The sequence below is a fragment of the Syngnathoides biaculeatus genome, chromosome 5, assembly GCF_019802595.1.
Source record: "Syngnathoides biaculeatus isolate LvHL_M chromosome 5, ASM1980259v1, whole genome shotgun sequence".
Taxonomy (NCBI): Eukaryota; Metazoa; Chordata; class Actinopteri; order Syngnathiformes; family Syngnathidae; genus Syngnathoides; species Syngnathoides biaculeatus.
Window position 1 is genome coordinate 15,124,419 of NC_084644.1, and position 25,293 is coordinate 15,149,711.

The 25,293-nt window shown below is 42.8% G+C and overlaps 1 protein-coding gene across 4 annotated transcripts in view; it reads right to left on the minus strand.

Moving 5' to 3' along the window:
- Nucleotides 1-25,293, minus strand: part of kpna5 (karyopherin alpha 5 (importin alpha 6)) — a 64,691-nt gene that overhangs the window by 18,935 nt on the left and 20,463 nt on the right. For all 4 annotated transcript variants that reach the window (XR_009794900.1, XM_061819119.1, XM_061819120.1 and 1 more), the window contains exons 7-12: nt 18,164-18,252; nt 17,986-18,085; nt 16,065-16,228; nt 15,195-15,273; nt 14,967-15,092; nt 14,751-14,878 (exon numbers count right to left, since the gene is read on the minus strand). Coding sequence is in view for 3 of the 4 variants with exons in the window: in XM_061819119.1 (XP_061675103.1) it covers nt 14,751-14,878; nt 14,967-15,092; nt 15,195-15,273; nt 16,065-16,228; nt 17,986-18,085; nt 18,164-18,252 (686 nt within the window). In the remaining variant the exon portion in view is untranslated. The remainder of the gene's footprint in view (nt 1-14,750; nt 14,879-14,966; nt 15,093-15,194; nt 15,274-16,064; nt 16,229-17,985; nt 18,086-18,163; nt 18,253-25,293) is intronic.

Consider the following 25,293-nt stretch of genomic DNA (forward strand, 5'->3'; position numbering starts at 1 on the left):
ACCAATTTTCTGCTATCCATGTCAGAATCAGAATCATATTTAATCACCAAGTATGGAATAACACACAAGGAATTTGTCTCCAGCAGTCAGTGCCACCCTGGTACGACATTCAGAACAAAAAATAAAACTAAATAGAACAAAGAACAAGAGACATTCAGTTAATAGGAATTTCCATTTTGCTAGGTTTGTACTTATATTGTTTTTTTTTTGTAATAAAATCGCTGTAAAACAGTCATGAATAACAATCTGTGCATGTGCTAATATAGTGGTAATCTATATCTCAGGACAGGCCACAGGACACGCTTGTCCTGCTCCCTGTAATTGTCAGAACTGAATCCCTCAACCAACTAAAATGAATTGTCAATGCTGGTAGAATATATATATATATTTTTACAAACATTTTGCAGTAAATATTTGTGTATAAAACGTTTGTGCATAGTGCAATTTATCCAGTACATTACACATACTTGGCCAAGCCTTCACAAGAAACATTAAATCATCTCCAATCTGAAAAAGATCCAAAGTAGCTACCTTTGGTGCATTGCTGTGGAACTCATCATTGATGACTTGATCCAGTTCTGGTGCCTCCTGCATTGCATCATGGAGAGTGATCCCATCTTCCTCCCACAGAATGTCATCCTCTGTGCCATCAATGGCATTTGTGAGGAAACATTTTTTGAATTCCAAGAATTTTGGTTCATTTTATTGCTCATGATTTTGAGCGCTTTTTCTTTCAAGATGGCGATAACCAGTGTGGCTGCCTTCGGTACATGCTCCTAGGTACTGTTTACGTTTGTCTTTTTCAGTCATCTCAGGACTCAAGTACACAAGAAATTACTTGCTAATCATCAGTCTTCTCCAGACTAAAGTAAAGTAGGAAACAGAGTGTGTAGGGCAGCAGCAGTCGGAGTTGGAGAAATTTCCGTCTGCTGCTTAAAGAAAACAGTGGCTTCCTCTTTTCAGTTTTTACAATACGTATGTGAAATGTGCCATTGGATGTAATAACCAGTCATCCGTCAATCAGTGAATTACATTGCAAAATGCCACAAACTGAATACCTATGTTATAGTTTCAATTTGCATTGGATTTTTTTTTTTTTTGAGCGCAACGGAGATTATCTGCGAAGAGACTGCATCAGCCGTGCACAATTGCGCGCGAGCGCAGTTTAGAAGGGACATTGGCTGACAGATTTTTTTTTTTTGTTAAGACTGCCTCGCGATCGACCGGTCGACGCATTGAGCACCCCTGCCCTTGACCACTGCTTCTTCTTCTTCTTCTTTTCCTTTCGGCTTGTCCCGTTAGGGGTCGCCACAGCGTGTCATCTTTTGCCATCTTAGCCTATCTCCTGCATCTTCCTCTCTAACCCCAACTGCCCTCATGTCTTCCCTCACCACATCCATAAACCTTCTCTTTGGTCTTCCTCTCGCTCTTTTGCCTGGGAGCTCCATCCTCAGCATCCTTCTACCAATATACTCACTCTCTCGCCTCTGAACATGTCCAAACCATCGAAGTCTGCTCTCTCGAATCTTGTCTCCAAAACATCCAGCTTTGGCTGTCCCTCTAATGAGCTCATTTCTAATCCTATCCAACCTGGTCACTCCGAGCGAGAACCTCAACATCTTCATTTCTGCCACCTCCAGTTCAGCTTCCTGTTGTTTCTTCAGTGCCACCGTCTCTAATCCGTACATCATGGCCGGCCTCACCACTGTTTTGTAAACTTTGCCCTTCATCCGAGCAGACACTCTTCTGTCACATAACACACCAGACACCTTCTGACAGCTGTTCCAACCTGCTTGGACCCGTTTCTTCACTTCCTTACCACACTCACCATTGCTCTGGATTGTTGACCCTAAATATTTGAAGTCGTCCACCCTCGCTATCTCTTCTCCCTGTAGCCTCACTCTTCCCCCTCCACTTTTCTCATTCACGCACATATATTCTGTTTTACTTTGGCCAATCTTCATTTCTCTCCTTTCCAGTGCATGTCTCCATCTTTCTAATTGTTCCTCTGCATGCTCCCTGCTTTCACTGCATATCACAATATCATCTGCAAACATCATGGTCCAAGGGGATTCCAGTCTAACCTCATCTGTCAGCCTATCGAATACCACCGCAAACAGGAAGGGGCTCAGAGCTGATCCCTGATGCAATCCCACCTCGACCTTAAATTCCTCTGTCACACCTAAGCCACACCTCACCATTGTTCTGCTGCCATCATACGTGTCCTGTACTATTTTAACATACTTCTCTGCCACACCAGACTTACGCATGCAGTACCACAGTTCCTCTCTTGGTACTCTGTCATAGGCTTTCTCTCGATCCACAAAGACACAATGTAGCTCCTTCTGACCTTCTCTGTACTTTTCCACAAGCATCCTCAAGGCAAATAATGCATCTGTGGTACTCTTTCTAGGCATGAAACCATACTGTTGCCCGCAGATACTTACTTCTGTCCTGAGTCTAGCCTCCACTACTCTTTCCCATAACTTCATTGTGTGGATCATCAACTTTATTCCTCTATAACTCCCACAGCTCTGAACATCCCCTTTGTTCTTAAAAATTGGAGCTAGAACACTTTTCCTCCATTCTTCAGGCATCTTTTCGCCCGCTAGTATTCTGTTGAATAAGTTGGTCAAAAACTCCACAGCCATCTCTCCAAATTGCTTCCATACCTCTACCGGTATGTCATCAGGACCAACTGCCTTTCCATTTTTCATCCTTTGTAGTGCCTTTCTGACTTCCCCCTTAGTCATCATTGCCACTTCCTGGTCCTTCACTCTTGCCTCTTCAACTCTTCCTTCTCTCTCATTTTCTTCATTCATCAAATTCTCAAAGTATTCTTTCCATCTATTTAGCACTTTACTAGCACCAGTCAACACATTTCCATCTCTATCCTTAATCACCCTTACCTGCTGCACATCCTTCCCATCTCTATCCCTCTGTCTGGCCAACCTGTAGAGATCCTTTTCTCCTTTCGTGTCCAACCTGGTGTACATGTCTTCATATGCCTCTTGTTTAGCCTTTGCCACCTCGAACTTTGCCCTACGTCCCATCTCGATGTACTCCTTTCGCCTCTCCTCAGTCCCGAGTGTCCCACTTCTTCTTCGCTAAGCTCTTTCCTTCTATGACTCCGTGTATTTTGGGGTTCCACCAGTCCTCCACCCTCGCTATCTCTTCTCCCTGTTGCCTCACTCTTCCCTATCCACTTTTCTCATTCACGCACATATATTCTGTTTTACTTAGGCTAATCTTCATTCCTCTCCTTTCCAGTGCATGTCTCCATCTTTCTTATTGTTCCTCTGCATGCTCCCTGCTTTCACTACATATCACAATACCATCTGCGAACATCATGGTCCAAGGGGGGTCCAGTCTAACCTCATCTGTCAGCCTATCAATTATTATTGCATGTATAACGTGGGGAAAAGGACCATTTTAGATGTCTTTTTACTGAATAGTTCACTTAATTAATTTGTCTTGCGATAAGATGGCATATTTTAAGCATATTTTAATGACAAATGTGATTTTGTGCCATCCAGTGATAGGGGGATGGGGGGCAAAAAAATCTGGGCTTGGCCCTTGGGGAATTTAGAAATTTTACTTTCAATTTTTATCTGAATTTTGTTCACAGATATCGCTAAAATGCCCACAGCCATCCATTTTTTCAAAAATTTCCCAGGGGGGGGGGCAATAGCCCCCCACCCCCCAGTGTTCGCATTTGTATTTTCAGGAATTTTCACGAAAGTCCACTTTCATCTCTATCATTAGTGAGAGATTGTAATCCGTGCCAGACTGATTTTGAGTCATTACCGCCAAGATACCAGTTACGATGCATAATTCCTCTTTGCAATTTTAATTTCTTTAGTCAGTTGGTTTCTAGTGTGATTGTAGAGCTCCCTACCCCCACTATGATATTCAACCTCTTAAGGCTGACGGGAATTGCCCAAGTCCGGCTGGAGACCACGGCTTGTTGTTATTGAACATGCGAAAGGTTTTTCTTGGTACACACACCTCCTCACAGAAAGTCCCATACGTAGCAACAGTATCCATGAATTCATTAAGACTGCTCGCTGCAAAGACAGTCTGTGCAGTCAAAGCAGTTTTGAAGTTTTAATTTTGCCATGTTGGTCCACTTTTTAACTGATTTTACTAAAGGCACTTAAGTGCTTGCCTTAGTAAGCAATGATCAGAAGAGCCTAGGGGCGTGGGGAATTGCGCGATATGCATGTTTAATGGAAGTATAGCAGTGGTCAAGGAATGCAGCCCTATGGGGGCAAAAACCAGTGCAATCTGTAGGCCGGTCCCAAGCCCGGATAAATGTAGAGGGTTGCATCAGGAAGGGCATCCGGCGTAAGAACTGTGCCAAACAAAAATGAGCGTTCATCTAAAGAATCCCATACCGGATCAGTCGTGGCCCGGGTTAACAACGCCCGCCCCCGGCACTGCTAACCTGCAGGGCATCGGTGGAAATTCAGCTACTGTGGGTCGAAGACAAAGAAGAGGAGGAAACCGGATCCATCGTCAGAAGAAAAAGAGGAATGCACAGAGCCTATAAATGAGTGTAGGGACTTTGAATGTTGGGACGATGACAGGAAAAGCTCAGGAGTTGGTTGACATGATGATTAGGAGAAAGGTTGATATTCTGTGCATCCAAGAGAGCAGGTGGAAAGGTAGTAAGGCTAGAAGTTTTGGGGTTTAAATTATTCTACCACAGAGTAGATGGGAAGAGAAATGGAGTAGGGGTTATTTTAAAGGAAGAGCTGGCTAAGAATGTCTCGGAGGTGAAAAGAGTATCAGATCGAGTGATGAGACTAAAATTTGAAATTGAGGGTGTTATGTATAATGTGGTTAGCGGCTATGCACCACAGGTAGGATGTGACCTAGAGTTGAAAGAGAAATTCTGGAAGGAACTAGATGAAATAGTTCTGAGCATCCCAGAAAAGCGAGAGAGTTGTGATTGGTGCAGATTGTAATGGACATATTGGTAAAGGAAACAGGGGCGATGAAGAAGTGATGGGTAAATACGGCATCCAGGAAAGGAACTTTGAAGGGCAGATGGTGGTGGACTTTGCAAAAAGGATGGAGATGGCTGTAGTGAACACTTATTTCCAGAAGAGGGAGGAACATATAGTGACCTACAAGAGCGGAGGTAGAACCACGCAGGTAGATTATATTTTGTGCAGACGATGTAATCTGAAGGAGGTTACTGACTGTAAAGTAGTGGTAGGCGAGAGTGTAGCTCGACAGCATAGGATGGTAGTATGTAGGATGATTCTGGTGGTGGGTAGGAAGATTAAGAAGACAAAGGTAGAGCAGAGAACCATGTGGTGGAAGCTGAGAAAGGAAGAATGTTGTGCGGCCTTCCGTAAAGAGGTGAGACAGGCTCTCGATGGACAGCAGAAGCTCCCGGAAGACTGGACGACGACAGCCAAGGTGATCAGAGAGACAGGCAGGAGAGTACTTGGTGTGTCATCTGGTAGGAAAGGGGAGAAGGAGACTTGGTGGTGGAACCCCAAAATACAGGGAGTCATACAAGGAAAGAGATTAGCGAAGAAGAAGTGGGATAATGAGAGGACTGAGGAGAGGCGAAAGGAGTACATCGACAGACAGAGGGATAGAGATGGGAAGGATGTGCAGAAGGTTAGGGTGATTAAGGATAGAGATGGAAATGTGTTGACTGGTGCCGGTAGTGTGCTAAATAGATGGAAAGAATACTTTGAGAAGTTGATGAATGAAGAAAATGACAGAGAAGGAAGAGTTGAAGAGGCAAGAGTGAAGGACCAGGAAAGTCAGAAAGGCACTACAAAGGATGAAAAATGGAAAGGCAGTTGGTCTTGATGACATACCGGTGGAGGGATGGAAGCAATTTGGAGAGATGGCTGTGGAGGTTTTTTACCAACTTATTCAACAGAATACTAGTGGGCGAAAAGATGCCTGAAGAATGGAGGAAAAGTGTTCTAGTTCCCATTTTTAAGAACAAAGGGGATGTTCAGAGCTGTGGGAACTATAGAGGAATAAAGTTGATGAGCCACACAATGAAGTTATGGGAAAGAGTAGTGGAGGCTAGACTCTGGACAGAAGTAAGTATCTGCGAGCAACAGTATGGTTTCATGTCTAGAAATAGTACCACAGATGCATTATTTGCCTTGAGGATGCTAGTGGAAACGTACAGAGAAGGTCAGAAGGAGCTACATTGTGTTTTTGTGGATCTAGAGAAAGCCTATGACAGAGTACCAAGAGAGGAACTGTGGTACTGCATGCGTAGGTCTGGCGTGGCAGAGAACTACGTTAAAATAGTAGAGGACATGATGGCAGCAGAACAATGGTGAGGTTTGCCTTAGGTGTGACAGAAGAATTTAAGGTGGAGGTGGGACTGCATCAGGGATCAGCTCTGAGCCCCTTCCTGTTTGCAGTGGTAATGGATAGGCTGACAGATGAGGTTAGACTGGAATCCCCTTGGACCATGATGTTCGCAGATCATATTGTGATATGCAGTGAAAGCAGGGAGCATGCAGAGGAACAATTAGAAAGATGGAGACATGCACTGGAAAAGAGATGAATGAAGATTAGCCGAAGTAAAACAATATATGTGCGTGAATGAGAGAGGTGGAGGGGGAAGAGTGAGGCTACAGGGAGAAGAGATAGCGAGGGTGGAGGACTTCAAATATTTAGGGTCAACAATCCAGAGCAATGGTGAGTGTGGTAAGGAAATGAAGAAACGGGTCCAAGCAGGTTGGAACAGCTGTCAGAAGGTGTGTGGTGTGTTATGTGCCAGAAGAGTGTCTGCTAGGATGAAGGGCAAAGTTTAGAAAACAGTGGTGAGGTCGGCCATGATGTACGGATTAGAGTGACGTCACGGTGGCACTGAAGAAACAAGAGGAAGCAGAACTGAAGGTAGCAGAAATGAATATGTTGAGGTTCTCGCTCGGAGTGAGCAGGTTCGATAGGATTATAAATGAGCTCATTAGAGGGACAGACAAAGTTGGATGTTTTGGAGACAAGATTCGAGAGAGCAGACTTCGATGGTTTGGACATGTTCAGATGCGAGAGAGTGAGTATATTGGTGGAAGGGTGCTGAGGATGGAGCTGCCAGGCAAAACAGCGAGAGGAAGACCAAAGAGAAGGTTTATGGATGTGGTGATGGAAGACATGAGGGCAGTTGGGGTTAGAGAGGAAGATGCAGGAGATAGGCTAAGATGGAAAAAGATGAGATGCTGTGGCGACCTCTAACGGGACAAGCCGAGAAAAAAAGAAGACGGCGAAGATAGTATAGATATGGAATATACACAAAAATATATCCTAGAATTTCTACACCGTACAGGAAAACATGTTAAAGAAGTTGATCTGCAGTAATTACTATTAACATTTAAGTCTCAAACTTGTTACGTCGCATTGTACTGATACACTCGACCACATTGCTCACTATCTTAGATATAGAGCTAGTAATACTAATAGTATAATCAGTTGCCTTTAATATATATATATATCGCATATATCGGGTGTGATTAGGGATGGAATCTCAAGACCTTAAAATAACTTACTGGATTAATATAACATGACTGTAAATTAAAAATAAAATAAACAAATACATAACTAAAATAGAAAACTAAAACTTCAAACGCAGAAATGATCATTTCCAATTTCAACGGATATTAGTTAAGAACATGATTTTTCATCAATAAAAATTCTTGATCTGACAAACTTTATCTGAAGAAAAGTTAAATGCACTGGCCTGTCAAGAAAAAAACACGAACGGTCTATACTCGCAATGTTTTGAAGATGCTGAAAGTGTACTTCAACATAATCGGCGTTAGTGGAAACAAGCTAGCGATACATTGGAACAAACATTCCTGTCGGCAAGCGTGACGTATTGTTGTGTGTGTGTGGGGGGGCACGCACCACGGGACTGCAGTAAATAGGAGGCCGGCTTGCTAGAACACGCCTTATGTGGATGCACTAGACGTATTGGCCATTCCTGAATCAAGCGACGAGGTGGATGATAGTCTAATGTTATTGTTTTTTTACGCCGTCACACTACCTCTCAATCGACGCAATGAGCACCCATGATGTAACTGAATTTCCTTTGACATGGCGCATGATGTTGATGACTTTAGACGCAAATGCGCTCACATTACATGAAGCAGTTCTGAACATGCGCTTTCGTACATGCTCCGTACGTGCTCAGTACGGTTAACTTGCATTTCCTGTTTCCGAGTGAATACTGGTTGTTTTGGAGCAGGCTTGTTTAGTTAACAACGTTTATGAAATAAACACGTAAATTAATGTCAAGACCACACAAAATAAGCGACGTCTTGAGAGAATGCGTGGAGAGCGGCATTACTGTTACTAGTGTTAGTGCCTAAACATGGCTACGCTTGTGAAAGCAAAACAACAAACTCAAATGCATGTTCGTTCAATGTTGTCAACTAATATCCGGATTAATTTTTCCTTAATTTTCCAGATCAATTTTCATGAAAATTAAAAAATTCGTAATTCCGGGAAAATCCGGAGCACTTTCATCACTGTAATTACAAGTGATGCTCCCCCCACAGTCGGACACAATAGCGGACTAGTAGACGACCTCAATAGTTTTACTGCTCATTAGAAAAGGACGCTCATTCCACACACCCACCAACCCGCACCACTGCCACTTCAACAATTTCAACATCGCCACTTCCACTGTTTAACATCCATGAATCGGACGTGAGGCAGATCTTCAAATAACAAGAGATCAACAAAGCACTGGGCCCAGACCTTGTCTCCCCATCCTGCCCCAAAGTCTGTGCAGACCAACTTGCTCCTTTCTTCACAAAGATCTTCTACAGGTCTCTAGAACTATCTGAAGTACCCACTTGCTTCAAACGGACCACCATCATACAGGTCCCCAAAAAGCAGCAGTCTTAAGTCTTAATGACGACAGGCCTGTTGCCATGACATCTGTGGTCATGAAGTCCTTTGAGTGCCTTGTGCTGGACAACTTCAACCGCATCACAGGTCCCCAGCTGGACCCTTTGGAGTTTGCCTATCAAGCTAACAGTTCTGCAGATGATGCCGTCAACAGGGGTCTGCATTCCTGTTTGTGGACTTCAACTCTGCGTTTAACATTATGATCCCTGAACTCCTCTCCTCCAAGCTTCTCCAGCTCAGCATCTTGCCTGTCATCTCACAGTGGCTCTACAACATCCTGACAAGCAGGTGACAGCAGGCGAGGCTGGGGGACACCACCTCATCCATGTGCACTATCAGCACCGGGGCATCACAAACACCCTCTGCTCTTCTCACTCAACACAAATGACAGCACCACAAGGCACCCGGATTTGAAACTCCTGAAGTTCGCAATGACACCACAGTCATCAGCCTCATCAAAGACGGCGAAGAGTCTGTGTATCGACAGGAAGTGGTGAGACTGAAGCTTTAGTGTGGTCCTAACCTCAAAAAGCCCTGCAAAGGATATACTTCTTGGAGCTTCTGAGGCAGCACGGCCTGTCACAAGAACTGCTGAGACAGTTTTACACAGCGCTCATCCAATCAAGTAGTGTTTACCTCCATCACAGTCTGGTTTAGGGCTGCCACAAAAAAGGACAAACTCCAACTGCAACGGACAAACAAAACCGCTAAAAAGATTGTCGGCACCACTCTACCCACTCAGGAAGACTTTCACACCACTCAAACTAGGACCAGAGCAGGCAGGATCCTTTCGGACCCTCCACATCCTGGCCACCAACTCTTCAAGCTTCTTCTGTCGGGTAGGCGCTACCAATCAATGAAAATCAAAACTGGCAGGCATTCAAATATTTTTTTCCCTCTTTCAAGTAAGTCATTAAATCATTGATCACCCAACCTACTATTTTCTGCCTTGCGCCGTTGTTGGGACACACCCTCACATCCTGCTGGTCCAATCAGTATTCGTATGACTAATATATACTGTGGATCAGGGGTTGGAAACCTATGGCTCAGGAGCCATATCTGGCTCTTTTGATGCTTGCATATGGCTCGCAGAGCCCTCAGAATGACAAACTATACATATCACTTCTGTCATGTATTTCTGTCACACAGATCAGATCGAATGCAGATTGAGTCGGAACAACTAATTGTGGAAATACTTTTTACAAAGATCGCTCAAAGAAAAAAAGATGAGGAGCACTGATGTTTTCGACAAGAATGGACAGCTTTTGTGGAGAGAGAGGGTTCTCCTGTGGGAAGACAAAAATGCAAAGATTAAATGCTCAAATACTAAGCGTCACTTCGACACACGGCTTACTGTGTTTGCATCAAAATATCCTGCGGGGTACAGTAGAAAGAAAGCATGTCAAGAGGTACTTTTTAGAGTCTAGGTTAGTCAGCAGCAAATCAGTGTTTGGTCCCAACAAGGTGAATGGAATTCTGATAGTTTTGATGGGGCTTCAGCAATTGTGAGAAACTGAAAGCCATTCACAGATGGGGAATATGCCAAAGCATTCATGCTTGATGTTGTCAATAAAACTTTCGACAGGTTTTCACAAAAAGACAACATAATCAAACAAATAAAAGATCTGCCTTTGTCAGCAATAACTGTTCACCATTGTAACATCATAATGGTAAATCAAACTGTATTACATTCACGCTTCAGTCTCAACGCCTGCTTGAAGCTTAATCTCACAACATATGAAACAGACTACAAAGCCATCAGCAAAAACCATGCAGCACCAGAAGTTGCATTAATGATAAAAAGTACTTTTTTCATCATTGGTTAGCAACAGCTTAGAGACTCATTAAACTCTAAAAGTGTTGGTCTTACATAATTGGGCAAATACAGTTAGTTTTTAAAAGATTGTATGACTCTTTTGAAATCATTATTATTTGGCATTTATGGCTATCTCAGCCTAAAAAATTCCCGACCCCTGCGGTAGACTATTGCATAATTCATCACTTTAAACTGCTCCCTTTGAACAATGGATCTTTCCGACTGGCGATCTTCAGCTCTACCCCCCTTTGCCACAGTTGCCATGCCCCACAATCTTCCAAAATGGCGAATAAACAGAACATGTTTGAAGTGGATCCTCTATCGCGTATTCCAGATAATATTGGGGTATGCTTTTAGCCACATGCGTTACACTTGTCCAAGAGAGATCTGCAGAAAGGTCTCAACTATTTCACGCAAGGATATGTACACGGAATTAAGATTTTGGACGAAGCAGGATGCAATGTCAGAGTTACAGCGAAACGTTGGCGAACGATGCAAAAAAGTTCGACACCTCACAAACCTCATATTGAAATCCAACAGGATAAAATAGTGGAATCGTACTGCGCACGTAAAGCAGGGTGAGTACTTTTTACTTGGAAAGATCATGAGTCATATCATTGTAGTGCTTATAAGTGAGTGGGTATATTCATTTGACTTGGCTCATAATGGAACCCAGTACCCTGTCTTAAAAGTCTGATGTGATACTACATGAGATTGTCACCACAATCCTGAACTGATGGGAAAAGGTGATGAGTAGTACCGGGTATTCTCCCTACAAACTAGTTAGATTTAGGCCAAAAAGTTCTGTCTTGGTCTCATCAGACCAGAAAAACTTATTTCTTACCATCTGGAGTACTTGGTGTTTTTCTTCCATGCAGGCTTTGATAGTCTTGCACTGAGGAGAGGCTTCCATCAGGCCACTCTGCCATAAAGGCCCAACTGGTGGGAGGCTGCAGTGATGGTTGACTTTCTAGAACGGTTGCAGGGCCAGTAGCTTTAGCAGGGATGCCCAGACTTCCCTTTACCAAGCCACCTCATCCAGCTCTTCTGGAATGACACAGAGGCGTTCCCAGGCCAGCCAAGAGACTCTAGCGTATCTTGGGTCGTCCCCGGGGCCTCTTTTCGGTAGGAGGTGCCTGGAACACTTCAGCAGGGAGATATCAGGGATGCATCCGGATCATATGCCCCAGGCAGGCGGCTCGGTGCAGCGTCTGCAGTGATCCGGACTTTGTATCGAAGCTCTCAATTTACCAGTCAATCTACGTACCTACCCTCACGAGCTGTGGGTTCCCAGATAAAAGCAGCCAAAATGAGTTTCCTCTGCAGGGTGTCCGGGGTGGGGGTTCTGAGGGGACTCAGTGTCGAGCCGCTGCTCCTTTGCATTAAGAAAAACCATATGAGATGGCTGGGGCATCTGATTCTTTGACCTCATGATACTCATTCTCTAGCATGCGCTGTGAGCTGCAAGGTCTTATATAAACAAGGGTGTACCTTTTCTAATCAAGTTTAATCAGTCTCATCAAAACACAGCAGGACTCCAAAGAAGGTGTCGAACCATTTCAGGGATGATCAAAAGAAGTGGAAAGCAACAGTGTTAAATATATTAGTGTCACAGCAAAGTGTCTTAAAACTTATGGATGTGTGTTATTTCAGTTATTCTTTTTAATAAATCAGCAAAGATTTCAACAAATCCGTTTTTGTCTGTTAATATGGTGTGTGTGTGTGTGTGTGTGTGTGTGTGTGTGTGCGTGCATGTTCATTAATGAGGAAAAAATTTAACAAATGATTTTAGCAAATGGCTGGAATATAACAGAGTGAAAAATTTCAGGGGATCTGAATACATTCCATAACCACTGTGTTTCTCAGTGCTTTGGTCAAAGTTACAAGTCTCTTCAAGTCAATAAGTTCAAGTCCAAGTGAAGTCATAAGTCAGTGATTTTCAAGTCCAAGTCAAGTTGCAAATCTTTTAACATACTGTAGTCACTGTAATTTGACAAGCACGTATGCTCCCGCGCGCCATCGCACTCGCAAATCTTCACAGTCAAGCATGAAAAATCATTGCGTAAAATTTGTTACAAGTAGAAATACATAGATATTGAAGGACGTCACTTATTTTGTGTGGTCTTGACCAATGTTCCCTCTAAGCTTTGTCCAAAACGACAAACTGTTTTGTTTACAACAAGTGTTTCAGGGTTCATACTCAGTCTGACCCAAAAAAATTAAGGGCTTTTTAGGGGCATTCTTAGGGGCTGACACGAAAAATTGAGGGCCATCGTGGGAAATCAAGAGTAAGGAAAAAGGACTCACCCAATGCTGCTATCAACCGTTCTTGGTTCATCAAATGTTACAGTACCTCAGTACCTGTGACAGTCTACAGAAAAACAGATTCTAACTACAATTGCAACTATATACACAAATGTCTTCTACTGATGTCTGTCTCAGCACCCCTACTCTAGCTCCTTTAGCCTATCCAGTGCCTCCTCTATTTGTTGCTGCAGAGGTGCCAAAGTGGCTCTCTTGTCCTTTGCTCTGCCTCTGAGTGCATTGGCCTCAGTGATAAACTTCAGATTCCTCTTTTCTTCTGCCTCCTCACACAGCCTGTCAGTCTTTTCAATAAGCGTAGACATTTCAGTCTCTATTCTGGCTTTTTTGGCTTTGAGGCAATAGAGATGAAAACTGGGCAGTGATGCCAAATGGAGCCAGGTACGAAGTCTTCCTTTCCCCACAGTGGTAGTTTTTAGCAATGTCATTGTCTGGGAACATGACTACAAATACTTTCGAATTATTTTCACAAGATTTGTAACTGTAATGGTTGCAGATCACTTTTAAAGTCCACACGATCTCTGCCTTTAAGAAGTCCGTCTTCGTGTATTGAACTACGTTCATAAAGCCTGACTTCTGGCTGGTTGAAGTCGATGACTGGACAACTGTAGGTGCGCATGCACTGCTCGTACCACTGCCTGAAGTTGATGCTTCACTATCTTTATTTTAGAAACAGATTCATACCAACGGAAGATGAGAGAGTCTTCGCCAAATCAGCCTGTCTCCTGTTTTTCCAGTGCGACTCCAGCGCTTTGACGCTCATGTTTTCAAGCTGGTAACTCTGCTTGCACAGATGGCAGTAAAACATGTGCCGATCTTTTGGATCTCGACAAATCCAGCTCCCGAACTCCTTACTTTCAACCCAAGCATATTGAAAAATGCACTTCCCCATGATACAATTTGGATCGATGAAAGAAGTACGGTACGTCGTAATGAAGACGAAGTGAAATGCCTACTCACGGAAACAAACAATGGAATATCGACAAGATAGCGACAAGTTGTCAACACGGTGACTTTTGTTGACAATTTCCAGCTGTTTCGGACGCCAGACGGATCGCTATTTTTTTAAAATAAAAGATAATTTTTTTAGGGAGAATTTTGGCAGTAGAGGTCCTCCCTTTGATTTTTTTTTTATTTAAGGCCTTTTTAGGGGCTTGACCGGTTTTTGCGGATTTTTAAGGACTTTCAGGAGCCCCTAAATACACCTTCGAAAATTTAGGGTTTTTTAGGGACTTTTAGGGCCGCGTGCGAACCCTGTGTTTTCATTGGTCGAATCAACAGATGCGTATAAAATTTTACGCCTGCCTTGCAAAAGTCGCATCAGAAAATGAACGAGTGTGGATTCTGGCACGGGTTACGGTCGGAATATTGCAGAAAACCGGAATATATATATATTTTTTATCTATGCAATTTAAAGAGACGGAATTCCGCCTAAAAATGGAAAAATCACATTTGAACTTTATATCGGCGGCCATGACTGGGGGTCCACACCTGTAACTTTATATCTGGGGGCATGACTAACCACACCCGTACATTTTTCAAATGTGAGTGACTGATGCTGTGAAGTCGAATTTAAAGTCACCAGACTGATTAACACCTCAGTTCAAATCAAATGATCACACAAATAATAATCATTATTCTTTTTTTTTCCATGATAACAAATGTTCCCCACTTGGAGAGCAAATGAATAAGACAAAACATGTGGTACCTGATCTGCACAGGAGTACCACCTGAAGTGGCATTGGTTATTGCCCATGCTGCCTCTTTCCTTGTGCGGAACTCTGCCTTCTGAAGAATCTCAATCAATACCGGGAAGATGTTGGCATCAATCACATTCTAGTAAGAGGAGTGACGTCAACAAAATATCAAGTCAGCTTTGAGACAGGGAAAAAAAAAAGAGTAGACAGTTTTAGGCAGGTTTTACTTGAATTTGAGCTCTGTTTCCAGCTGTAATGTTGGACACTGTCCAGCAGGCCTCCTTTTTGATAGACTCCTTGGGACTGCTTAACAAGTGTAGTAAACAAGGCAGTGCTGCACAATTCAAGATCACCTGTGATAGCAAACAGAGGAGCACATTTAAATTGGATTCAAGAATAAGAAAAGCAGGAGATAAATCCAGTGCATGTGAGCTATGTGGTTGGTTGGACTGAACCTGTGTTTGAATGTCATCTCCTGTAACAATGTTGCCCACTGCACGCAGAGCAGGAGAAACCACCTTGTACTCGCTGTGCCTTGTGAAAGAATAAAAAAAAAAAAAAAAAAACAGCAATTAAACCATCATCTTCACTTTCAAGATAACCATATAACTTATTTCTCTTGTTCACATGAACTAAAACAGATAAGATCCACAATTTTCCTAACACATTTGAGATTTCAAAATTGGCAGACTCTAATTTCCATACGCCTATTTAAAAAAATGCTCATTTATTGAAATCAAATTGTTCAAATAACTTTTATACCGGAAAGCGTATTAAACATGAGAGTACTGTGTATGTGACGATTGGTGTAAGCTTTCTGGCTGGTAACACTGTACTCTGCTGGTCTTCAGTGAGTCGACGGCAGCATAAAATTGTCGCAGGGTATCATTCAATATATCAGCAGTGGCATGTTCAGTTTTGTTCATTTTTGTGCCAGCAAGTGTCTTGCGGTTTTACTTGGGTATTTTCTTGATTTCATCCTTCTCATCTGTGCGTTAACAAATACAGTTAATGGATCATCAAAGGTGTTGTAATCAACAAATAAAGTAAATAATTAAATCATTCCATTGATCATTTTACACTTGCGACCATCTGAGTCCTAGGATGCACATCTGGAAACAATGGGTCCAAGCCATAGAACAAGGAGCCCTTGCAATCACGGAATACAGAATTGATACAGTAATCCTCCAATATTTCATGGTTCACACATACAATTCTTCACAGATTTTTGCAATTCATGGACATGCCCGTTCTCGTCCCCTGCAAATAGTGGGGGTCCGGTGTATATTCTAAAAGGGTCAAAGTGACAGTTCAAGGCTTCTTACATGAGGAGCTCCACCAGCCTTCGACACACTCCAGAGTCAATGACTGTCTGGATCTTCTCATTGGGACCGTCAGACAAGTAGGACAGGGCCCAACAAGCATCAGCTAGCACATCTGGATCACTGCTAAATAGTAGCCGAGACAGCACACTAAGGCACGGTGACACCTGGTATCGATTAAGGACAAAAGAAAAACAGGAATAGGTTATTTGCAGTGATAAATTACTATTTCTAAAGAAAAACTGCATAAAATAAAGGGAAAAACAGTACAAGATTCCCTCACTACTTCGCACTTCACTTTTTGTGGCTTCAGTGGTTTGCGGGTTTATATTAATCAAAAATAAAAAAATCTGTATAGTGCGTAGACACGTTGACACAAGGCGCGTTCCCAGCCCGACATCTACCAAGGAGAGCAGGAGTATCTTTATACCGTGAGCTAATTGGGTGTGCTTCATTGAAGTCTCACCCAGGAACTTCCCCTGTCCCACCTATTTCTTTTTTTGTGCGTTGTCTTGTCCACGCAGTTGACAGTCACACATATGTACTTTGTGTTATTTGTGATTTTTTTTTTTTTTAAATGGTAACATTTTTTGATTATGTAGTTACAATACCACCTCAGCGTTGTCCCCGGTGAAAGCTATCTCGGCGCCACCTCAGAGTTGGTGACTCTGCGTGCAAGTTTACCCTTTAAGGGATCCAGTAGGAGGGATGGGCTCCTATTTGGGAGCACTTTTATCCTTTTTGAGATCCAGCAGCACAGTGTGTAGCAAATGGCACAGGCACTGTGATACCTACTGGGACGTCCTCCAGGGCTCCAGAGGTGCTCCTGTATAGTGCTGCTTGTTTTACGTGGAGGAAGAGTTTCTAAAAGGGCCTTTTTTGGAAGAGGATACAAGTTTAGTTTACAAGTTTAGTGAGGGGTACCGGGGAGTAGAGTTTAAGCGAGAACATGTTGATGCTGAGTGCTTAAAGGATCTAATACTTTGTTTCTCAGTGCTTTGGTCAAAGTAGCAAGTCTTTTCAAGCCAATAAGTTCAAGTCCAAGTGAAGTCAAAAGTCAATGATTTTCAAGTCCAAGTCAAGTTGCAAATGTTTTACTGTAGTGTCACTGTAATTTGACAGGCGCATATGTGCCATCGCACTCGTAAATCTCCACAGTCGGCCATGAAAAATCATCAAGAACTGACACTAAATGAGTTCTTCGGGAAAGGAACTTCCAAGGGCGACTCACCTCCACCGAAGAGATTTGATTGTTTTGCATTGCTTTTTTTCTTGTAAACTTTAATAATGCTCTGTTCCATTAGCATTTCTGCATTTTTGTTTTGTTTCAAAGATTTTGTTAACTCTAGTTATGAGTTAATGTTCTTGTATGTTACTTTTTTAAAAATAATTTTTCATTGTCCCCCCCCCTCACTTTTGCTTGTTTAACGTTATTCTGGACTTTTGTGCATAAAAAAAGCTTTCAAGGCTAGGGGCTGAGTCGCTACAGATACGGAAATGCACTCCAGCCTAGCCTACTCTACTACTAAAGCATACATTTTAACCAAAAAATAAATATATTTCTGAAATAATTTCATTAAAAAAAGTATTTAAATTATACATGTATTTCCACTATGCAGTTTATTTTCAGGAAATGCAAAAAAACACGCTTTAAAAAGCCTATTTTTTAGTCTTGGAGCACAGTCTTTTTCCATTAATTGTAATGGGAAATATTGATTCAGATTTCAAACAAATCACTTCTCGAACCGCCTTCTGGAACGGATTGTGGTCAAGAACCAAGGTTGCACTGTACATGAAAATCCCGGGGTGTGTGCGTGGGGAGTCCTATTCCGCGTTTTTTCACATTTTGCGGGGGGTTCTGGTCCCCATTAACTGTGAAAAACAAAGGATTACTGTATTCCTCAATCTCTTCTTGATAACTGACCTTGGAAAAATCTGGTGGCGGGTTTTTCCCACGACACAAGTTGGACAATGCCCAAACTGCGTTTCGAGTTGTTGTGAGACGGTTGGATTTTGTAAGCAGCCTGGATCAGCAGAGAGAAAAATTCTTGAGATATCACTCAATAATGTTTAACACATTGCACAAGGGAAGAGAAACATACTGTTGTAGAGAAGGCAGAATGCCACAGTTCAGTACATAGTTTCTGCACTCTGCATTATCTCCAGCGATGTTGCCCAGTGCCCACACCGCCTGAAACACAAGATAGTCAGCACACCTCTTGCTATTGTTGGGCTTGAGGATTGCAGGGAGAGCTCAAACTTCCTGGTTGTTTGTTCCAAAACGCAGAAGACTTACCTGAAAAAAATTGGTGGCCATGAAAGTGAAAGGAGTTCAAGTCCATATGCAAACCAAATAGTGATGCTGCTGTGACTCTCAGAATTGAACATTAAAAAAAGTCTCTGGCATGCTCGGCTACACTTTCCTAGAATAGGCTTTGAAAATACGTGTCTGCATGTATCCTTTATCAGCTAAATTTGAACATATTCCTTTGGGATATGTCATTGTACATACTGTAGTTCTTACTTTATCGAACTTGTTGGTAATGTTTCTATGTTTGTTTATTGTCGAAAATTTCATGCTGCTATCTTGCCTAGGTCTCCCTTCCAAAGGTTAAAAAAATAAATGTTACAACCCATAATAGTAATTCCACATCAATTTTACAACTTGTCAATATATCCATCCATCCATTTTCTTTGCTGCTTATCCTCATGAGGGTCACGGGGAGTGCTGGAGCCTATTCCAGCTGTCAACAAGCAGGAGGCAGGGTCCACCCTGAACTGGTTGCAAGCCAATCGCAGGGCACAGAGACAAATAGCCACACTCACAATCACACCGAGGGGCAATTTAGAGTGTCCAATTAATGTTGCATGTTTTTGGGATATGGGAAGAAACCGGAGTGCCGGGAGAAAACCCATGCAGCCACGTGGAGAAAATGCAAACTCCACACAGGCGGGGCTGGGATTTGAACCATTTTTTTAAGATCTATTTTCAAAACGACTCAAATGAAAAAAAAATTTGAACTGTACAAAGCGTACAATCTATTGCTGCATATGATCAAAATGAAACAAAACTTTTGAACATGATCCAATAGTTCCTCCATCCATTTTCTTAGCCGCTTATCCTCACGAGGGTTACGGGGAGTGCTGGAGTCAATTCCAGTCTCAACGGGCTGGAGGTGGGGTGCACTCTGAACTGGTTGCCAGACAATCGCAGGACACATATAGACAAATAGCCACACTCACAATTACACCTATGGGCAATTTTGAGTGTCCAATTAATGTTGCGTGTTTTTGGGATATGGGAAGAAACCGGACTGCCTGGAGAAAACCCACGCAGCCACGTGAAGAACATGCAAACTCCACACAGGCGGGGCTGTGATTTGAACCATTTTTTAAGACCTATTTTCAAAACAAGTCAAATGAAAACAAAAATTGAATTGTACAAAGAGTATTATCTATTGCTGCATATGATCAAAATGAAATGAAACTTTTAAACATGATCCAATATTTCTTTTGTGATATTTATTTTGGAAAATAAATCTTTAGTGTGTGTGTGTGTGTGTCAGCCAATCACAGGTAATTAATGCTTGTTTTTGACATGTGGGAGGAAACCAGAGTGTCCGGAGAAAACCCACAGGCACGGGGAGAACATGCAAAATCCACAAAGGCGTGGCCCGGTTTTGAACCCCGGTTCTCAGAATTGTGAGGCAAATCCATCGTATATTAGAGTTAAAATTACTTATGGCTATATTGTGAATATGAATATGACTATAGTATGGTATCACAAAATAAAATAAATAAAAATAACTGGAATACTGTAAAGAAATCAGACCAAAGGTTGCAGCCCATAAATATTTTAAACTGTCACAATCTAATCATCTACTAAACTCAGAGCACCTGCACAAGTTTCCCCAGGTGTCATTAAACTGCTACAGTTTGGTTCTGTCTCAGTGAGGTTCAATACAGGAAAGACTGCAGACTTGACAACCAGCCTACAGACCATCACTGATACTCTCCACAGGATGGTTAAGCCACAAGACTTCATAGCTAGGGAAGTTGGCTGCTCATAGAATGCTGTGCCTAAGCATATCAATGCAAAGTCTTGTGAAAGAACAAATGTGTCAGGAGAAGATGTACCAGCAAAAGAGATGAGTATGGCCTTTGGCGTATTTTCAGAGTGCCAGTAGGCAGGAATTTCCTCGAACCAACAACTACTTAATGTATGTGTAGTAAACTGTCGGGGACAGAGAGAAAAAAAACTGTCGGGGACAGAGAGAAACCTGTCAGGGACAGAAAGCAAATAGAAACCTGTTGGGACAGAGGGAAACAGTAAACTGTTAGGGACAGAGAGAAATCACGCCGGATACATTATACTGCGAATAGACGTGGTTTTCATATTAGAGAATAATAGAAACAGTAATTCCTAATTTTGCGGTGTAAGAGGCGACAACATTCTTCAGAAGAATCTTAGATGTCTTAAAATTCCTCACATTACGGTGTGAAGTAAAGAAAAACACGCAGCTCGAGTACCGGTGTTTTGTAAAAATTCTTTGGATCCATTATACGATAATATAAATAAAATATAGAAATAATAAAATAATAAAAAGTAATATACATGAAATAATATAATAGTACGACAATTAAAGTAATCGACTCTCCGCAACCAATTGATCACTAAAATTGCATAATGGACGGGGCATTTGACATAGTAAAAGAATGATTGATTTACGCGTCATCCCCGATGACGATCAGAAAATTCCACTTGGTGACCAAGTAAAAAATGCGTGCAAAGTATGTGTGGAAGGCCTTCCTGAGCGTGAGCGAGAAAGTAAGAAAAAAGAGTTGTGTGTGAGTGGATTGAAGAATGTTTGTATGAATGACTGGCTCCCGACATTGATGTCTGCAGCATTATTGGTCATGTTGATGAAAGAAGTGAGAAAGCGTTGTGGTGAAAAAGGGGAAACTTGAGTGATGTTTAAAAAAAAAAAAAAAAAATCAGCGGGCACTCCAAATCCAACATTATTACAAGATTCATAGTCAATTACACGCTAGAATGCACAAAAATAGCATTTTGTGCAAGAAAATTATGGCTCTTATATTGTCCAGAACAATATTTATTTGTCACATCTCAGAAGAATTGTAATTTATGCATTCCAAAAAAAAAAAATAAAAATCATGGTCGAGCTAATTTGTCACCTTTGGATATGCCTTTATTTTCTTATGACATCTCAATTGTTGTCAGATCTTGGCACAGATGAATGATTTTACGATACAACTAGTCCTGTCTGGAATTATGAGAGCGACAAAAATGGTTAATGGTTGATACAATGACTACTTCTTATGGTTGAAAAATTGTGGCAGCACGGTGGATCAGATGGTGAAGTGTTGGCCTCACAGTTCTAAGGCACCGGGTTTGATCCCGGACCCACCTGTGTGGAGTTTACATGTTCTCCCCGTGCCTTTGTGTGTTTTCTCCAGGCACTCCGGTTTCCTCCCACATTCCCAAAACATGCAACATTAATTTGACACTCTGAATTGCCCCGTTGGTGTGATTGAGAGTACGGCTGTTTGTTTCTTTTTGCCCTGTAATTGGCTGGCAACCGGTTCGGGGTGTACCCTGCCTCCTGCCCGTTGACAGCTGGGATAGGCTCCAGCACTCCCCGCCACCCTTGTGGGGATAAGCAGCAAAGAAAACGGATGGATGAAAAAAATGTCACTTTATTGGCTGTATGTATATGTATATTTACTTGAAATAGAGAGTTTCTTTCGGCTTGTCCCTTTCGGGGTCGCTACAGCATGTCATCTCAGATGAACGCACATATATCTTTGGCACAATTTTTACACCGGATGCCCTTCCTGACGCAACCCTTCGCAGGGAGTGGAGGCCCCAGTGGGATACGACTGTGGAAAAATGGGACATTGGGCTCGTGACTGCCACGCATCGCAGTTTCCTAGACACTGGGCCAACACAGGAAGCGGCAGAGGACATTATGGTGGGCGGGGCCACAGTGGCCATCGTCAGCAACCTTGACCTGTGCCTCCAACTCCACAGCCACCACACGCTCCTCCACCAATCCAGCTGGCGCCACCTGCTGGCCGATACATTCAACCACTGAACCAATACTCAATGTTATTCACAGATTCTCATGCTTTCTTTTGTGTCTACAGTTTCCGGACGGAAACACTTTCCACTGCTCTACAAATTTTTTTTTATTTTGATTCAAGAAACCCCGTCATCTGCCTTTGTTGCCCCCGCCTCTGCTGACATCTATTGGGCACATGTGGACATTGAATCTGAAGGATGGAAAGAGGCAGAACAATTTTGGACATTATGGCTGCCGTGGATTCGACACCTTCGCGCTTATGACACGGTTTGTGATTGTATGCACTGCATCTATATTATGACAGGCGTGGCGACGAGGTTTATGTATATTAATTTCAAAACATCTCGGCGATGTTTGGAAAATGAACATCGGTGATTTATTTGTGGGAAAACCTGGAGTGGCACTCAACATTAATTGAGTGATGAACATGGCAGTCAACAGTAATTGAGTGATGAACAATTAAAATGGTACATGATGGCTGACCCACCCAACCCCATTATGCCACCATGCCACCCTCATATTTCTTTGATGGTGTCTCCCGCACATTCGGCCAGAGATCTTGGCCCTTTTGTCAGAGAATGCATGATGGCTACCGATTGGCTACCAACGGTATCCGATACATTGTTGTATTCTCCATCACTTGATGCATATTGGATTCAATCAAACGCATTTCACCCATTTTCCATTTTGGAGCATTTCCTATTGAACAGACACTATGATCGAAAAACAATTGACAGTGATTTGGGTCCCCAATGTATATTCCACAATACCCAATCAAGAAGCAGGGTTTGATTGGCATTTCTGACACTATTGATGGATTGATAAAAGCTGGAGTGTTGTGTAAAATTCCACACTCCCTATAAAACACACCAATTTTGCCGGTCGAAAAAAGAAACACTGGTAAATATCGAGTGATCCATGATTTGCGTGCCATCAATGGGCCTGTCATTACACCCACACTACCCGTTCCTAATCCCCACTCAGCCCTTTCCCAAATTTCCCCCTCTCACACCCATTTCACCTCAATTGATTTGGCAAATGCCTTTTCCTGCATCCCAGTGGATCCAAGCATGCAGAAATATTTTGCATTCACATTGAATGGCGAATGTTATTCAAACACTCGTCTTCCACAAGGTTTTGTGTTGTCACCCGGAGTTTTTAATGCCTATTTGAAACACTTGTTGGCTCCTTTCCAGCTTCTGGACGGAGTACTGGTAATATGTTGATGACATTTTACTTGCTGCTCCTTCTGAAATAACGTGGACTGACGCCACTCGCTCACTTTTCGCGCATTTGGCCACGGTTGGCTTGAAGTTTTCAAAGAGCAAGCTTCAAATTGCCCGCCCTCAAGTTTCATTCTTGGGTCAGCTTATTTCACGACAGGGTATGGCCATGTCTCCTTCTCACAAGGACGACATTCTTCACCATCCACGGCCTACGAATGTCAAAAAAATGCTCCCGTTTTTAGGCTCATGTAATTACTTACACCACCATGTGCCTGATTTCACAGTGTTAACACTCGCTGCGGGCACTTGTCAATGAACAGGGGATGAGAAACTTGACCCACCCTCCCCATTGGACACCTGCAGCAGAAGACTCTTCCTTTAAAACTTTAAAACAGCAACTGCCCTCTGCTGCCGCGCTAGCCATCCCTAACTTTTCCAAAATGTTTTACCTGGATGCGTCTGAAAACGTCAGGGCGTTACTGCTGTTCTTTTTTAGAAAGGGGCAGGAGGTGAAGGAAATGTTTGCTTATATGCTTCCACCCCACTTGAAAAGTATGAGCAAAGACATCCACTATGTGCAGCATTCGCATCCGCCCTGGCTCGACTGGTACAAAAAACATCACACATAGCTTTGCACCATCCATTGACCATCCGAACATCACACAACACGGTTCAATATGTTACGAGCCAAGCATTTACAATGACAGGACGCGACAAAGAAAAATTGAGGCGACATTGACACAACCAAACATTTTGTTCACACATGAAGCTATCATTATGGCTGATGGTTTGACAGAAGGGGAACCACACTGTTGCCCACGACGGGTTGTGGAAGAAAATACACTCAGAAGTGATTTGTATGACACACCAGTAAGCGACCCAGAAATGATTTTGTTCCCAGATGGGTGTTGCTTCAAAGGCCCAGAAGGCCTACAATTGGGATTTGCAGTTATTCAATGGACGGGAGACACATTCACAACAATCGTGGCCAAAAAATTAATCGGCATCCAATCAGCACCAAGAGCCGAAATAGTAGCTGTCAAAACTCCATTAGCAATAGCTGAATGAGTCATGGCAAACATTTACACTGACTCCGCCTATGCCCATGTGGTAATCCACACTGCGCTTGCAGAGTGGCAAAGGAACGATTTTCTCACTACCACGGGGCTCCAATAAAACATCAACAAGACATTTTGTCGCTCACTCCATGTTACCTAAAGCTGTAGCTGTTATTAAATGCCAAGGGCATTCCAAAGGCACCGACATCATAACATAGGGAAATGCAGCCACAGACAAAGCTGCAAAAGAGGTGGCTGGTTATCTCTCAACCTTACCGATGACTGTCAGTGAAAAGGAACTGAAAGCCAGAGAGGAGGTGAGCATGGCCACAGTGAGGGAGTGGCAGCAGCAGTCCAGCCCAGAGGAAAAGAGTCCATGGAAGTCGAAAGGGGGAACGGAGAATGAGGACGGTGTGTGGACGAAAGATGGTAAGTGTATCCCACCGCAGAAAAAATTGAAGCAGCTGGTAAGTGAAGCCCATGGACTATGCAACGTGGGAGTGGAAGAGATGCTAAGGAGACTTAGGACATCATGAGAACTATTGTTAAAAGAGAACTGCAGGACTACAGTGTATGTAGCAGATTGACTAGAATGCCTGCTACCAAGCCACCCCAGGGCCGTCACGATCTGGAAGGGACTGCCCCTGGCCAGGTGGTGTCGATGGATATCACTGACATGATTAAATCTGTGTCGGGATATCAATACTTGCTTGTCATAGTGGACGGCTTCTCTGGCTGGCCTGAGGCGTATCCCTGCAGATCCGTAATAGCAAGTACCCTGGTGAAACATCTAGTCAATCATTACATTCCTTCCCATGGGTGCCCAAAAAAGATTAGATCAGAC